Source organism: Scyliorhinus canicula, chromosome 21, assembly GCF_902713615.1.
Source record: "Scyliorhinus canicula chromosome 21, sScyCan1.1, whole genome shotgun sequence".
Classification (NCBI taxonomy): domain Eukaryota; kingdom Metazoa; phylum Chordata; class Chondrichthyes; order Carcharhiniformes; family Scyliorhinidae; genus Scyliorhinus; species Scyliorhinus canicula.
This window is the reverse complement of record NC_052166.1, coordinates 59,362,895-59,380,914: the sequence shown is the minus strand read 5'-3', so window position 1 is coordinate 59,380,914 and position 18,020 is coordinate 59,362,895. Positions and strand designations below refer to the sequence as shown.

Below are 18,020 nucleotides of genomic sequence, written 5' to 3'. Positions count from 1 at the left end.
GGAGGGAAAGTAGTGAATTCTTGCATCTGCAAGATATTTACATTTTTGGAACCCATTATCTAAATAAATATATATTTACAATGTTTTCCTCCGTGTTGCAGCAAGTTTCAGTTCAAGCCTGTTTCAGAATATTTACTTAGCAATGATCAATTTTCTAAAATGCATTACAGATTAATTGCTGTTGGTTTACTTGAATGCAGGCATACATTTTTAAAATAAAATTGCTTTTGCAAAATGATCACATTTATTTCACTAGAGCAGTGCTTTCCAAACTTTTTAACACTGTGATCCCATTTTGATGCTTTTAAATTGATGTGACCCCAGAATGAGAAGAGAGGGGGCAAGATGCTGATAGTTATGATCTAGGTGGGGTGAGGAGAGTTGTGCGAATCCGATCGATGTGTAACTTGTATTTCTGTCAGATTGGGCGTACGTGCTGTGACCAAGTCCTGTAAAAGCTTCATGTGATGTAATGTGCTGGTGTCCAGGACTTTGACAAATGTTGATACATCACTTCTGCCTCTCCTAACTTTGATAACCTGGATATGATCCGCCTATCCCTGAAACGGTGACCTCTGCACAATCTAGCTACAGTTGCAGTGCTTACAGCCGGGAAGTTCACACAGTCACAATTTGCCCACCATACGTGAGGGCTGGTATAAAGGGGGAGCTTTAAAATCATTTCTGTTCCAGTGACACTAAGTTTTGTATACTAATTGAGCCGTGCAGTAGATATATTTGACAAAGGCCCAATTGCATATGCACCATCTTGCTCCACATACAAGAGCACAATAAATTAAATAATGTACCCCCAAAGAGCAGGCAGTTGAAGTTCAGGTTGCAATGTATACTAGAGGTACCTGTAACTGAAATTGTCTCCACCCTCCCACTCCCAGACCCTGCTGTTCACCGCATCCCTTCTGAGGGCAGCTTAGTGAATACTGCTGGATCAAATCCAAGGCAACAAACAGGTAGCCAGATAGCTAGCCAGACTCTTTCTGTAGAACACGCAGGGGAATTGTAATTCTATCGAAGTGACCCACTGCAAGAGTTCCATGAAGCTGCCATTACAGCCTTCAACCTGGTGAACCCAAACCTTTGTCCCAGGGTAGCAACCCACAGTTTGGGAAGCTCTGCCCTCGAGCTTCTGGAGCTCAATGATTCTGTTGCCATGAAAATATCTGTAGAATGTAACGTCTGTGGCAAACCTGCAAAGTCAGAAAAATTAAATTCCTTTCATATAAAAAGGCATTAGTCTTTTCAGGCATGTTTGGTAAATTCAAAGATATTTTACTTTGATCAATACAAACTCGCAAGTATTACAGAACTATTGTTGATTTCTTTTCATGCCTTGTTTTTTATTGATCACAGATCATCTCCCCATGGAGATTACCAGAGTTCTACAATCGATTCATGGGACGCACTGATTTGATGGATTATGCAAAGGTTTGTTAGAATGCTAACTATTGTAGAATATATTATTTAGCGAATGATGATAGCATAGTGATTTTGTTGCTAGACTGGTAATCCAGAGGCTTGGACTAATGAGTTCAAATTCCTTCCCTGCAGCTCAGAAACTTAAATTCAGTTAAGAAAATTCTGAATAAAAGGGAACAGTAGTAATGGTAACCTTAAAACCATTGGACTGACATACAATCCCTCCTGGTTCATTAATCTCCTTTAAGAAAGGAAATCTGTTGTCCCTACTCGGTCTAGCCTACATCTGAATTCAGACTTGTAGCAATGTGATTGACTCTTAATTTTCCTCTGAATTGGCCTTGCATGTTGGGGCTGGGCAATAAATGTTGGCCATGCCACATTCTCTGAATTAATAATTTAAAAAAACTTAAACTGGTTTGGATTTAGATTTCTTTATTTAGAGAACCTCCTACTTACTGTTTTAATAATGACTGCAGGTTATCATATGGATTCTTGTGTCGAAGAATTACTAATCGAAAAGTGATTAAAAAGCATGGCAGTGTTTGAAATCTTTTGGTTCTGTGAAATGGATTTTAATCTCAAGGCTATCTTAGATTTGAAACAATTTGGGCAACATTGGTCACTTCCTTGTTTAGTGTAAGGTTTAAACATAAGACTGCCTATATTTATGTCCATAAGACCATAAGACATAGGAGCGGAAGTAAGGCCATTCGGCCCATCGAGTCCACTCCACCATTCAATCATGGTTGATTTCAACTCCATTTACCCGCTCTCTCCCCATAGCCCTTAATTCCTCGAGAAATCAAGAATTTATCAATTTCTGTCTTAAAGACACTCAATATAAGAGTGTCTCTAATTGGCAGCTTCACTTTAAGAGACCAGAAGCCAACTTGATGTGAAAATCGAAGTGGCATATTGCTGCACAGAAGTTGTAATTTTGGGGACAGTTTATAGGAAGTTGTGCTCAGCATTTAACTTGGCTATGACTAACTCTTGTTGACAAGGCACTTAAAGCAAAATATAAGAAAATATTGATGAAAATATTCTTGATGAGTATATGCAATTCCAGTGGCAACATTGACCAATTCAGACAAAATGCATTGTGCACGAATGATCAATCAGTTTTGATTTAATTCTTGTGTATTGAATCATAGACGTTTTTATAGTCTGCATAGAATGGTGGGTAGCTGCAGGTAAGATGGGTCTAAATTAAGAGCACAGTTCATTTTGTTTATAAACATGGGACCCCAAAATGCAGTTACTCTGTCTGAGTGCTGCTCCTGTACTTGATCTTTCTAGGGAGCTCTTCAGAACCAAGTGACAGCCTCTCTTAAAAACAAAACTGCAGCTAGAAAGAACACCTGCTCAAAAGGGGACCCCTATAGAGTTATGTAAATAAAGAAGGGGAATCTTTCCGTTAAAATTGCCGTGACCTGTTGATCAAGAGGCTTTTAAAAGGCAGTGATTCCTAAAATTGAATGTAAACAATGGAATTCAAAGTTTTTAGGCTTCTGGGCATGCACAAAGGCTTGAAACTGTTCAAGTGCCATGACATTGATTGTGCTAAAAGCACCGAGAGAGGCAAACCCTTTTCCATTGGGATTTCCCTTATGTGTGGTGGGATGGGAAAAGGGTGCATGCCAAAGAATGTACAGAGTAGGGAGAGTGCACACACCGCCCCCCCCCCCCCCCCCCATTACTTCTGTGGTGGGAGGGGAGGTCCTCAATGGCCGTGAGGAGATTGGTATGGAGTTCATTATTCCCGCTGATCGGGTGCCCCGATCCCTGTGTAGCTGGACTTGCCAGCTCTATGAGGCCCCTCCCCACCAGAGTGATGGCACTAAACAAACTCACCAATTTGTTTATTTCTGACAGTGTTAGAAGGTCGGGACAGAAAACCTGGCTGTGTTTCTGAGGAGAAACATGCCGTTTCAGTCAGAGCCTGACACTGCCATTTTTAAAGTAAATTCCGTCCAGTATGTTAGGAATGTGGAGTAAGTCTGTTGCCATCAGTAAGGGCGAAAGGCAGTTAATGCTTTATGGGCATGCATTTTATCAGAGGTAACTGTCTTTTCTTTCTAAAGGTGTTTATTGATCATCTTTTTGAGCTTTTCAGCTTCCTGTCTGCTTGGTCAGCAGGCTGGCTATGCGGGTCTTTGTGTAAATCTCTGAGCATTTGGCCAAAAGCCTTGCAACATCATTATTTTAGATAAAAGCAGTGGGACAGACTGTATTTAATGTAATTTCAAACCCCATTATTTACGTCAGCTTTTAGCCAGCATATTGAGAGCAGCAATTTATAAAACATCCTTTGGGAAATGATATGACTTGGCTGAAATGGACAATTTGACAAAAACAAACAGTAGAAAATGTACTACTCATTATACACAGCGTACAGCATATACATTCTATCACTGGTATATTTACTTTGAAAACAATGAATAAACCTACCAGAAATTCCAGTTTCTGCCTTTTTAAGCTCAAATAATGGTAAAAATGTCAATCAATAGTCCATCTTGTTCTTTCAATTTCAGTTAATTGTTGAGTATTGGTTTAGCAAGAATGTTGGATGTCACAGTTTAGTGTACTAACTCAAAGGAATTACTGAATCTGAATGAAAAGCAGTTATATTGCAGTTTTAAGCTGCCTTTATTTTGTGTTAATTGCCATGTTGACTGTGTTGGCTGCTGATGTGCAAACAGTGGTAAAATCAAACTTGATGAATTCACTAAATCTGGTGGTCAGGAAGTCTTTTTGTATAGTTTGGGTTTTCCAGGTCTCAGCTTTAGCAAATTTGGCAAGCTTATTTAAGAGTTGCCACCAGCTGTTCAAAAGCAGTGTATAAAAAGCTGGCAATGCTGTACAAGTAACTCTAAAGAGAGTGATAAAACCAAGCATGATGAATCATTGTGTGTGTTTTAATTAAGCTTCAGACTGTTGATTTCTATAACCCTTCAAAGCCTGTACCCCTCATGCCAAAAATAAACAGCAGATCACTCAGCATCTGTAGGGGAAAAAGACAGGCCATGATGTTTTGGGTGCAATTCTCCACAATCCCGACTAAATGCTCCCGCCAGCAGGAAAATGAGAGAGATTCCTACTGTTGTTACGAGCAACCTCAATGTGCCATGCTATGAAACTTGGAATTTGTTTTTAGCTGAATGAGCTTTTCCGTGCCATTCCATGGCACACCGGGTCCGCACTGCAACTGAGAGAGCGAGACCTAATCTCTCTGACTGGGCCAACACCTCTGAGATCTGAGCGTCTCCAGCCCAGCTCGAGCCTCCCTGACCCCATCACCTCCTATGAAAGATTCCCTCGCTACCCTGGCAGCAATTGTTGGGAGGGCACTTACCACCTTGCCACCCCTCAGACTGCAAGCTGCTAGGTCCAGGTTCCTCAATACTCGCACAAATTCACGCCAGCAGGATTCTCCACTTGTGGAGGCTGGTGCATCGCAGCTGGCTAGTGAGTCAGGCCCCTGCCCATTAGTGAGTTGCAAAATAGCTCTAATGGGATATTTGCATGGTCCTGCCAAGTCGGTGTTGGGGGGGGCAGTAGATTGACAGAGATGTCGGGAGACCCGTTATGGCCGGCGGGGTGGGCATTGAGACTTGTGATGGGAAGCGAATCCCGGTTTTGACCCCATGCATAATTCTGCGGCCAAATATGAATTTTGCTTAATATTTAAAATAATTGCCCTTGAATTAAACAATGCATGTTGATAATTTACTTCTAGTTTAATTGAAACTGTTACAAATATTACAAACGCAGTCACCACCAATTAGTGGCATCTTAAACTCTTTAACAAGTTTAAAAAAAAGATTTTAGTGTACCCAATTAATTTTATCCACTTAAGGGGCAATTTGGCGTGGCCAATCCACCTACCCTACACATCTTTGTGTTGGCCGGGGGGGGGGGGGGGGGGGGGGGGGGGGCGGCGAAACCCACCCAAACGCTGGGAGAATGTGCAAACTCCACACGGGCAGTGATCCAGAGCCGGCAACGAACCTGGGACCTCGGCGCCATGAGGCAGTAATGTTAACCACTGAGCCACCGTGCTGCCCGGATTTAACAAGTTTGTTAAGTGTCATTGAAATTTTCAATTTTTTTCCTGGTGAATCCAAACAGCATGCTAGTGCACAGTTGTCAGATTTGCCATCGGGCCCAATTCAGTTTCTTTGTGTTGATCATTATTCATTTGTGTGGAGGCAACTAGTGCTGGCACGACGCTACTCCTAACCTTGCCCTTCATGTCTGCATTCCGCCACGTGCAACTTCCTGGTCATCTGATGAGTGGCCTGCCCTAAATGTCAAGGCAGTGGTGTGCTCAGCATGGCCTCTAGTAATTAGGCACTGGGCTCTCCTCCTGGGCCAATTTGGTTATTTTTATTTTTATTTTTTTACATAGAATTTACAGTGCAGAAGGAGGCCATTCGGCCCATCGAGTCTGCACCAGCTCCTGGAAAGAGCACCCTACCCAAGGTTAACACCTCCACCCTATCCCCATAACCCAGTAACCCCACCCAACACTAAGGGCAATTTTGGACACTAAGGGCAATGTATCATGGCCAATCCACCTAACCTGCACATCATTGGACTGTGGGAGGAAACCGGAGTACCCGGAGGAAACCCACGCACACACTGGGAGGATGTGCAGACTCCGCACAGACAGTGACCCAAGCCGGAATTGAACCTGGGACCCTGGAGCTGTGACCCTGGAGCATTGTAAGAGCAATGCAGCTGAGAGGCAAGGTCAGGACCCAGAATTCATCCGGGTGTCAATTTCCCGCCCCTGTTTTGAAAATCCAGCCCATAATACCTGCAGTAATAGCTGAGAGTCACAAGAGGGCACACAAGATTTTTGACAGAACATGGAACTTGTCTAACAAGGTAAGAACTACAGAAGAATGTATGGCATGGCTTGTTTTGCACTGCAGATTACATTTTTATTATCACAATCTAAATCTTCAGTAATCAGGTAACACAGATACTAGGAGCAGGATTCTGTGATCCTGAGGCTAAGTGTTGACGCCGTCTGAAACGCCGTCACATTTCTCAGCAACATCAACACGGCCTCAGAATCAGCAATTCTGGCCCCTACAGGGGGCCAGCACGGCACTGGAGGGGCTCATGCTGCTCCAGCTGTTGATCCCAGCATGAACAGGACGCCGCGGGATCCGTGTATGCGCAGTGGCACCGGCGTCAACCGGCACAGGCACAGTCTATGGTAATAGTGAAAACAATTATCTTTTGCCATTTAGAAGACATCTTCATGCCATTTTAGTTAATCTGTTGCTGACATTTCTAACCCATGATAAAAAGGAAAACATTTGGTAAAATCATTTGATACAATTGGGTAGATTCTCCGTTTGCCACCGCCAGTGTCTGAGTTCCCAATTCAGCAAAGAATCGAGTTTTCGGTGTTCCAGTGCACTGGTTCCCCCGCCCGCCCCCCCGCCGGTGGTGGCAGCGCGTTACACACCCCGCAAAGGTGGAAAGATGCAAATGAGCCATTTGCATCCTATTAACAGACTGGAAGCCCGATTCTCCAACCCCCCTCACTGTGATGCTCCAGGCCTCTCAGCCAAGGTTCACACAGCTATGGCTTGGTGGAATTATTTTCAAGCATGGCCCTGACATGGTGGATGCTGTGGTGTGCCAAAGGGGTCAGTGCATAATGGAGGTGCCCTCAAAAGTCCATTGGAAGGCCCCACAACGCAAAACCTGCCCCCCGCCTCACCAGCCCCCTCCCCCCATCAGTCCACCCCAACAGAGACCCACATCAGAGATACCCTCTCATCAGAGACATTGTGGTCAGCATCAAAACGGGGTAATGGAGATGCATTCAAGCGTGAAGGGAAATAATATATAATCCACAAAGCAGCTGACTCTGGAGTCAAACTGTCAATCGCTGACTAATGCAATATATGCTATGTGAAATTGAATGGAAGGTCTGCATTTCAATGGCTGTCAAGGCATTTCATGCACTTTGAAGAGTACTCTGAAACCTTGAACACTTGTAACAGCTGCTGTTTTCAACACTTTTGTCTGAGGTAGCAGATGTTAAGGAAAGGGTAAGTGTAATTGCAGTAATTTTTCAGCCTACAGCCTGGACTGTTCTTCAGCTTTCAAGCAGGGGTCTCTGTTGGGGGTCTCTGATGGGGTCACTGGGGTCCGGACACCCTCGTGCATGTCTACTGTAGTGAGGGGGATGGGGGGCTGGCCTATAATTCCTGTGGTGGTGGGTGAGGGAGGATGCAAGTACTTGGCAGTGCGGTTGGCAGCTGCCAAACCTCAGTATTTGGCAGCCCACTAATAATGACTGCTTGATACCAGGATTCCAACAGAATCCCGTGAACTCCCATCATGCATAAATTTACATGGAAAAGAAGAGGGAATCGCACCACTCCTATTGCCATTGGAGATCAGGAAAAATTCTATTCCAGTGGAATGGAGATTCTAGTCCAATATGTATCCAATAAAGACAAAATTTGTCTCTTTTATATCTTTTGGAGAAATTCCATATTTTCCATTAGTAGCCATTAATTTACAGAACGGTATAGTTTCCTAAAAGAATAATTGTTTCTTTACTTTTAGTGTTACATCAGTATGATGTTCTTGTGGCACCTTCACAATGCAACTCACCCCTAAACAAAACAAAATCTGATTATGCTCTTGTATCAAATATTTATCATCATGTGGAGAATATTCTCTTCAATATAATTGCAACATCAGCTCTTTTTGACTCAAACCCACAAGTTATATCGACACTCTGAATACAGGAATTGTACCAAATATAAAAAATATTCCATAAATTGACAATTGCTGTACCAAAAACTGCAAGTGGTAAGTGATTTAATTCACAGAATTAAATATGTTCAATATTTCTTTCCAATTGTATTTTAAGTACAGGAAAGGAAACAATTGCCTTTTTCATTATGCCATATTTGACACCCATACGTGCGCTAAATAACCCGTTGGTTAATTTCCTCCAACTGAATATTGGCAACACTGAAATCATTTTATTCGGCACCCACCACCAAGTTCATCCCTCTCCCTGGCCACTGCCTCTAGCTGAACCAGATCATTTGTAACTTTGATGTTGTATTTGATCCAAAATAAGCTTCTTACTTCATATCTGCTTTATCTCTACAATTTTCTTTTTAAAAATAAATTTAGAGTACCCAATTAATTTTTTCCAATTAAGGGGCAATTTAGTGTGGCCAATCCACCTACCCTGCACATCTTTGGGTTGTGGGGGCGAAAATGTGCAAACTCCACACGGACAGTGACCCAGAGCCGGGATCGAACCTGGGACCTCGGCACCGTGAGGCAGAAATGCTAACCACTGTGCCACCGTGCTGCCCTTTTTCGCCATAATATAACATTGTCTGATTCTACCCCTGTCACATTGCATTTGTGAGTTAAATCATAACCCATGCCTCTAGATCTGACTATTCAAATGCTTGTTTCGACAGCCACCCAAACTGGTAGTTCAACTAAAACCCTGCTGGCCATATCTTAAGTTGTATCCTACCCTTTTCATCTATCATGAATGTTAACTGATCTACATTGGCTGCTGCTCTGGCAATACCATGGGATGTTATGGGATGTTTTACCAAGTTAATTTTGGAGGAGTCAATTAAGTCCATTTAAGGATAGTGGACAGCCTTGCGAATCTGAAAGATTGGCAGCTCCACCATCAGAGGTGGGAATTGCTGAAGTATGTGGGGTGGATTGAGGTCATCCATTCCTTGTGGCCAGTCCTAAATGGGGATATATGAAGAGGCAAAAGGATCAGCACCATTGGGCGGAAAGGGGAAGCCATAGAAACCCTACAATGCAGAAGGAGGCCATTCGACCCATCGAGTCTGCACCAACCCTCTGAAAGAGCACTCCATCCCCATCCTATCCCTGTAGCCCTACCTAGTGCCTTTAGACATTAAGGGGCAATTTAGCAAGGCCACTCCTCCTAAGCTGCACATCTTTAGACTGGGAGAAAACCTGGAGAACCACAGACACGGGAAGAACGTGCAAACTCCACACAGAGCCACCCAAAGTCAGGATTGAACCGGGGTCCCTGTCACTTTGAGGTAAAAATGCTAATCGCTGCCATCGTGCCGCCCTAGCATGTCTAGTCCCACCTCAGTAATGGCCACTGCCACAGTTGCTCTGTTTATTAGCCCAGCGCCTTCCCTAATTGAATGCAGCCTGCAACTCTGATGGCTACCCAGCTTGCCAGTGAGAGTCTGCCACTATTTCACAGAGAGCCTCCTGATTCAGTGGTTACCTGATATGTTGGCTGGAAAATCCAGATGGTATTTGGAGAGTACCCTTTATTTAGCTCACCTGGAGCTTAATTGGCTACCCTTGTGGTAGATTGGGTAACCAGTCCTGCTGTCATCCTGCCGCCAAGGGCCCTTGCAAATTCTCCTCATTGTCACCCATCCAGACGACAGAGTGCTGAGACCAAAATACAGAACTGACCGACTAAGATTGAAACTGTTGCACATGTTTCTCGGCATAGTATGTACATATAGAGTATAAAGAATAATGATTTTATTAACTAGCATAAACTCATGCTGTTTAGCAACTGAAGTGCTAAATTTACACAGTGCTGTGCAGTCACTCTTGGGAATCCATTATTTAGTGTATAAATGATATATCAATGATCGATTATAGCTTATAACTCAACTCTAAAGTATGCATTATTCTATATTCCAGTTTGATCATATCAATCTTGTAATCATTCTCAGATATCCATTATTCTGTTTCTTCTAACACTTTTTTTAAAAAATTGGCATGCCTGTTTTAGTTTTGTCCTCTTAAGCATTTTAGTAATAGCACTTAGTTACAGTTTTGAAGTACATGCATTGGTTTCCGTTAGCTAATTAATACAAAGATTTTCTGCAAATTTCTAATGTTGAATGTTTGTAAATTACTTGAAGGCAAATATACTGAACTAGACAACATGACTACAAGCTGAAGATGGACAAGGAAAAGAACTAGGAGAGTGTAGGAATATTTGACAAAGATAGTTCGGCTGAGCTAGGCAAAAGACTGGCATTATCGGTAAGAGATACTGCAACATTAGAAGAGGAGAGATAGCAGATGTGGTTTGAGTAGAAATTTATTAACGGTGAACTCGTGGGTAATTAATTGTTTAGATAACTGAGGGAATTTCAGTGATCCATAATGTGATAAAACATGTTCAATATCGGAGGTGAAGAGGACAAATTGGCCTTGTGAAAAGGATGTTTGCTTGCACAATTTGTGCTTTGAAAAAGTAGGGTACTTCTGGTACAATCTTCTGCCTAATTATAATTCACTTTTTAGCAATATGTTCCTATATTTGTATTATTTACACTCATTTTGAATTGAATAATAATTGAATAATTCTGTTTCTTTAAAGTTTAAAAATGGCTGTGATTTTCCATCTGTTCTCACCGGTGGCATCTTCCGGTCCCGCCAATGAAACAAACCCCTGACATGGGTTTCCCAGCAGCTAGGGGCTGAGCAGAACGGGAAACCCTGTTGACAACGGCAGAATCGGAAGATCCTGCCTCCGGCCAATGGCAAGCCCCGTCCACTGCCCCGAAACACGCCGGCGGGGAAAGGGGGGCGTGCAGAAAATCCCGCCCAACTAATTAGGAGAATTCAAAAGGGTCAGGGACAAATACGGGAATAGGCTATGAAATAGGAGATGAGATATGGTTGACTCTAAGAGAATGAGGATTGATGTCTAATGGTTGAGTATCCATAAGCATATGAGAAGCTCTAAAGTAAAAAAGGTTGGGCGCGATTCTCCGACCCCCACGCCGGGTGGGAGAATCGCGGGAGTGCCGGGCGAATCATGCCACGCCGCCCTGGCACCCGCACGCGATTCTCCCACCCCCCCCCCCAAAACGGCGTATCGTGTTTTGCGACAGGCCGCTCGGAGAATCGCCACTCCGGTCGAGCGGCGATTCTCCGACCCGGATGGGCCAAGCGGCCTGCCGAATCCGACCGGTTCACGCCGGTGCCAACCACACCTGGTCGCTGCCGGCGTGAACAGTGTGCGACCGCTGCGTGTGAGGCCTGTGGGGGGGGGGCGGAGGGAGAATCGAGCACCGGGGGGTGCTCAGGAGGGCTCTGGCCCACGATCGGTGCCCACCGATCGTGGGGCCGGCGTCTCTGAAAGACGCACTCTTTTCCCTCCACCGCCCCGCAAGATCAATCCTCCATGGCGCCGACCAACCTGCGCATGCACGGGTGATGTCATTTAGGCGCCGCCGGCCGTGTCATTCAGGCGGTGCCGCTTTGACGCAAGCGTCAAGGCCCGGTGCGCGAGATTGACGCGCCGCTGCTCCTAGCCCCTTGGGGGTGGGAGAATAGGGGGCGAGGAGCGGCCTCTGATGCCAGAGTGAAACACTCCGGTTTTCACTCCGGCGTCGGCACTTTGTCTCCCTTTGGGAGAATCACGGCCGTTGTTTCCGTCAAGCTCACTTCTCAGATGTACACTACCATATCATGAATTGCCCTCCCAAGTATCCCCAACCGGGACTACTGAATTCAGTCCTCAGTACCACTCCTCAGAATTGTATATTGATCTTGGAGAGATTACAGTTCTCATTCACCAGATCGGGATTTACAGAGTTAAATTATGAGGCTTGGTTGGATAAACCTGGCGTCTGTTACCTGGAGTATAGAAGATTGGGGTTTGACCAAAACGAGGCATGTAAAATGATGATGGCATTGTGGAGAATCCAGAACAAGAGGCATAATCTTAAAAGCAGAGCCAGTCCTTTGAGGACTCAATCAGGAAGGACAGTAGAAATATGAATCTCTCTTTACCCAAAAGGCTGGAGATGCAGTATCAATTGAAATTTTCAACACTGATATGAACAGATTTTTTGTTGGGTAAGAATGAGGTAATTATGGAAAAATGGCAAAGTAGGGTGAGGAACTAAAAAGTCTACTCCTGCTCACATGCAAGTTGCTGGATACACTGAATATTAAGAAAAAAACACACCTTGGAATTTATACTTCCCAGATCATCTTAGTTCTTTTCTGAATTGTTGCGAATACATTTCAAGATGGAGTGTACAGAATATTAGGATGTGTAATCTCACTATTGAACTGTGGGACATTTGAGTAAGACCCTATTCATTCTGTTATGGGCCCTGTTGGGTGCACATTTCTGCCATGTTTCTTTATATTACAATGGTGACTACACTTCAAAAAATAAGTATTTAATTGGCTGTGAAGGGGATTGGAATATTTTGATGTCAACAAATAAAGCCATTGTGAGTTATTTCCTTATTTAAGGTTCTTTTTTTCTTGGAAGAGGAAAGAACATTAGCCAAGGTTCCCATCTCTGATTGCAGAATCATGGTATGATTAAGTTTGGCAATTTTTTAATGAACCCTTGCTCCCTTCTTCTATGGAGCACGGTTTCATGGATGGCATGTGGTCATGTATACCTCACTCAAATAGCTACTCTTCCTGTGTGAGCCTAGATGCTGAGTGCTGTAGATTTGATCATGGGAAATATCACTATCAAATACAACATGACATATTTCCAGTTAAACGCCAGATTTGTTCATGATGCCACCGGTGTCAGGAAAATAAAGAAAGTTTAAAGATATTTGTATTGGTAAACATTAGGGGCGGGATTCTCCGACACCCCCACAGGGTCGGGGAATCGCCAGGGGGGTGACGTGAATCCTGCCCCGCCGCTCCAATGCCAGCTGCCGAATTCTTTGACGGCATTTTTCGGGCGGGGTTCAATTCTCCGGGCCCCGATTTGATGAGAATCCAGCCCAGGGTGTTTGTATGCCTGGGGGTTGGTCAAGTTCCAACTGTGCTTTTATTCTGCTTAGAGAGGGACACGGTGTGAAGAATAAATAGGTCAGTAGATGTATTAATATGTAAAGTTAAAGCGCATGGAATTATGGGTAGTGCCTGGAGATGAATAGAAAGCAGGTTAGCAGACAGGAAGCAAAAGATTGGCATAAATGGGTCTTTTTCTGTTTGGCAGGCAGTGACTAATGGGGTACGGCAGGGATCTGTGCTAGGCCCCAACTGTTCACATTATATATTAATGATTTGGACGAGGGAACTAAATGTATGATTTCCAAATTTGCACATGGTACAAAGTTGGGTGGGAGAGTGAGCTGTAAGGAGGGACGCGGAGATGCTTCAGCTGGATTTGGACAGGCTGAGTGAGTGGGCACATGCATGGCACATTCAGTATAATGTGGATAAATGTGAGGTTATCCACTTCGGTAGCAAAAATAGGAATGCAAATTATTATTTAAATGGGTCTAAATGGAGAGAGGTGGATACTCAGTGAGACCTCGGTGTCCTTGTGATCTGTTGCTGAAAGTCAGCGTGCAGGTACAGCAGGCAGTAAAGAAGGCAAATGGTATGTTGGCCTTCGTAGCAAGAGGATTTGAGTATAGGAATATTGTATAAGGCATTGGTGAGGCCGCACCTGGAGTATTGTGTGCAGTTTTGGTGTCCTTATCTGAGGAAGAATGTTCTTGCTATGGGGAGAGTGCAGCAAAGGTTTACTAGGCTGATTCCTGGGATGGCAGAACTGTCATATGAGGAGAGACTAAATCAGTTAGGATTATATTCATCAGAGTTTAGAAGAGTGAGAGAGGATCTCATAGAAACTTACAAAATTCTAACAGGTAAATATGAAAGAATGTTCCCAATGGTGGGGGAGTCTAGAGCTAAGGGTCATTGTTTGAGGATAAGTGGGTAAACCTTTTAGGACTGAAGTGAGGAGAAATGTCTTCACCCAGAGAATGGTGAATCTGTGGAATTCGCTACTACAGAAAGTAGTTGAGGCCAAAACGTTGTGTAATTTCAAGAAGGAATTATATATTGCTCTTTGGGGAAGGTTGGGTCAGGGTATTGAATTTGATGATGTGCCATGGTCATAATCAATGGTGGAGCAGGCTCAAATGGTCAAATGGACTCCTCCTGCTTCTATTTTCAAAATTTCTCTGTTTCTATATATATATATGTCGGCTTTCTCTGTTAAATATATGTGTTTAATATACTTCGTTTAAAAGTGTAATTTAGAAAACCTGGTCTGGACTTTAGAATGCAAACCACTAAGGGAAAGCATAATTATGAGAAGATTTTAAAGCCTGTTTTTCGGAGTGGAGTTTGGAAACTCATGTTATCATCATCTGGGGGAATTCTGAGGAGACATCCACAAACATTCACTTAACATTCAGAGTGGAGAGTGCATTTGCCTACAGTCATCTTGTGTGCTTTAAAGGGATTTGTGTTAATGAGACTGTGTAGATTAAGATGTATTTTGTAGATTTCATAGAATTTACAGTGCAGAAGGAGGCCACTTGGCCCATCGAGTCTGCACTGGCTCTTGGAAAGAGCACCCTACCCAAGCCCACACCTCCACCACCCTATCCCCATAACCCAGTAACCCCACCTAACACTAAGGGCAATTTTGCACACTAAGGACAATTTAGCATGGCCAATCCATCGAACCTGCACATCTTTGGACTGTGGGAGGAAACTGGAGCACTGTGTAATCTGTGTTAATCCTAAAACCTGTGTGTAGCTGCAAAATAAGGGGGGGAATTAAAGGGAGTAAAATCCAATTATTGACATATTTAATAAATGTTTTTTCTCTTGTTAAAACCAATTAGCGGTCCTGTGACTTTGTTGCTCCATGTTTTGTCAAAAAATATATAAGTTACGGTCTTTTGATTCAGGGTTCCATTCTGGGATCTTCCCATCTAGTTATGACATGAACTGGGATCGTAACACTGGCAAAACTGCTTGTCGACTCCCACAGCACAATTGTGCAATTTGCAGCAAGAGTCACTAGAACACAATAAGATTCTTGGCTGATTCTCTGCCCTGATCTTATCAGATTCCATCTGAGATTAGCTGTTTTTGAGCAGGAATGAAGTTTAGGACCTATTAAGCTGCATAGCTCAACTAGTTAATAAACAAATCATCACTGGGGATTAAAATTAATTCCTGCCAAGGAGCTAAAATAATATTCTTAAATAGAAAAATTGTTAGATAATTAGAATTATGAAAGTTCATTATGTATTTTCTAAATTTAAATTTTTGCAATGTATAAATAGGCAACAGCAGAAAATGAATAGCTGAGTGTGTAATTTAAATAATCGTTGCTTGAGTAAACTGCCAGAAATATGGCCTGATCTGCCACTACCCTATTTACTTTCTTACTTGCTAAGGATGTCATGATGTTATGACATACTAAATGATGCTGTGTATGTATGTATATATTACAAATGATTGTAGGGTGGTATTGTGGAAAATGTGGCAGAGAATTAATTCAGCTGCTTGTACATAGGAGTTGGCAAAAGATTTAATCAACGTTGCTACTTCTTTACCAATTCTTAGTATAAATCAAGAAATAATGAGGGCTTGTAAGAAATTTATTGCAATAAATGTGGACGATTTTAACAGTCATATAGATTGGACGAATCAGATTGGCAAAGGTTGCCTGAAGGATAAGTTCATAGTGTATTCGGCACTTAGAACAATACATTCTGGAACTAACCATGGGCAAACTATATGAGATGTGGTAATATGTAATGAGACAAAACTAATTAATTGCCTCATAGTTAGGGATCCTCTAGGCAAGAGCGATCATAACATGATCAAATTTCATATTCTGTGTGTGAGTGAGAAATGTGGGTCTAAAACTGCTGTCTTCAACTTAAGTAAAGGAAATTACAAAGGGACGAAGACACAGCTGGCCAAAGAGGACTGGGAAAATAGGTGAAAAGGTAAAATGGTAGAGAAGCAGTGGAAACTTTTAAAGGAGATACAACTCTCAACAAAGATATATTCTTTGACAAGGATGCATCATGCATAGCTAACTAAGGAAGTTAACGATGAAAGATTAGAAAAATATAAAATTGCAAGAAAAGGCTCTTAATGCCTTTAATGTTGAAAAGATTAATGTTAGACCAGTAACTTGGAAATCTTTAGAAACCAAAGGATAACTAAAAAATAGCAAAGATTAAAAAAGTAGAAAGAAATCTGTGAAGAGATATAAAAAGAGACAATCAAACTCCAGGGTGGGATTCTTCGGCTCCCCATCTGCATGTTTCTCTGTAGTTGGAGCCAATACACCATTCACTGGCAGCAGGATTCTCTGTTTCTGCCACTGTCAATGAGATTTCACATTGAGCCACCTCACGATGCTGGGATCTGAGGGTGGAGGTGCGCTGCTGACGAAACAAGAGAATCCCATCGCCAGTAAACTGCTGGTAAATTCCAGACTGCAAATATAAAAAGAGTAGCCAAAGTAAGCATTGGTCCCTTAGAGAATGAGACTTGGGAATCAACAATGGGAAACAAAGAACTGGCAGAAACTTTGAACAAGTATTTTGGGTGCGATTTAACCGGTAGAAATCTATGTCTGGTTTTGGGCACATTTGGCAGGGTGACTGCAGTGAGGCCAGCAGGAAAGGCTCCTCACAGAGCGGGCGTCATTTTGTTACCCCCTCTCCCCCCTCTGGGAGGCCCCTGGGAACACTCTCACCCCCCCACACCCTCTCACCTGGTAAGCCCCCATAGGCCTGATCCCTGTCAGTGCCAATCTAACACCCCTGGCACTGGCAGAGGGGTTGCCACCAAGGGGTCTCTAATGGCCTGGGAGACCCTCCAGCTGCCACTATGCTTGCGGAAACCAGTACTAAATGACACACTGCTGAGATCTCCCTGGGCAGCCGTTAGATCCCAGGCACCAGGAGAATCCCGCGAATGCATATTTAAATGAGCCTTAATTGTGGAGTAGGCCTGATGGTGGCCAAATAAGTGCCTGAAGGGTACTTGATTCATCTGATCCCTCCCTCAGAACGTATGTGGGCTCCCCAGAGACTTGGTTATTAAATATATTCACAGTTGGGTTAAACAAATTTTTGTTCAATGAGGGAAATGGTGGACAGGCAGGAAAGTGGATCTATTGACACAATAGGGTGAGCCACAATCTTAATGAATGGCGAAGCAAGCTCAAGTTGCTAAATGGCCTATTCTGCTCTTATTTCTTCTATTCTTGTGTACCCCTTTTACTTTGGGCAGTAAAGGGGTAATATTCTAAATATCTCCTAATGCAAAGAAACCATACTCACCACCAGTGATTGGAAAATTATGGGTGTACTCGCTTACTTTAGGGATGCAAATACCGAAAAGGGGGAGCCATATCGGTAACACTGCTACGCAGCGCGAGGTGGATAATTCAGCCCATATTTTCCAAAATCCTCCAACAATAATTAAAATCCAAAGAACCAAGATTTCACATTTATAAAGGTTAATTTTCTACGCCAGAAAGACTGTTGGCGGGACGGCCGCGCTGAAATCGGGCAAGGCGATTGGGCAAAGAATTGGTTTTGATGCCAAAATCGTGGATGACGCCGGGTTCAAGCCAAATCGTGATTCTCTGGTGCCTCGAGTGCGGCTACAATGCGTTGTACTCTGCACGTATAGCATATGCCATTGCAGATCATTAGTGGGCCTGACACAGTATCCTCCAGGGCCTCTGCGATTCCCCGCATCTACTGGGGGAATTCCTG

The 18,020-nt window shown here is 43.3% G+C and overlaps 1 protein-coding gene across 2 annotated transcripts in view; it reads left to right on the top strand.

Moving 5' to 3' along the window:
- The window catches only part of ass1 (argininosuccinate synthase 1), a 168,702-nt gene that overhangs the window by 60,926 nt on the left and 89,756 nt on the right, over positions 1-18,020 (top strand). For both annotated transcript variants that reach the window (XM_038782508.1, XM_038782509.1), the window contains exon 6: positions 1,372-1,446. In XM_038782508.1, coding sequence (XP_038638436.1) covers positions 1,372-1,446 — 75 coding nt within the window. The remainder of the gene's footprint in view (positions 1-1,371; positions 1,447-18,020) is intronic.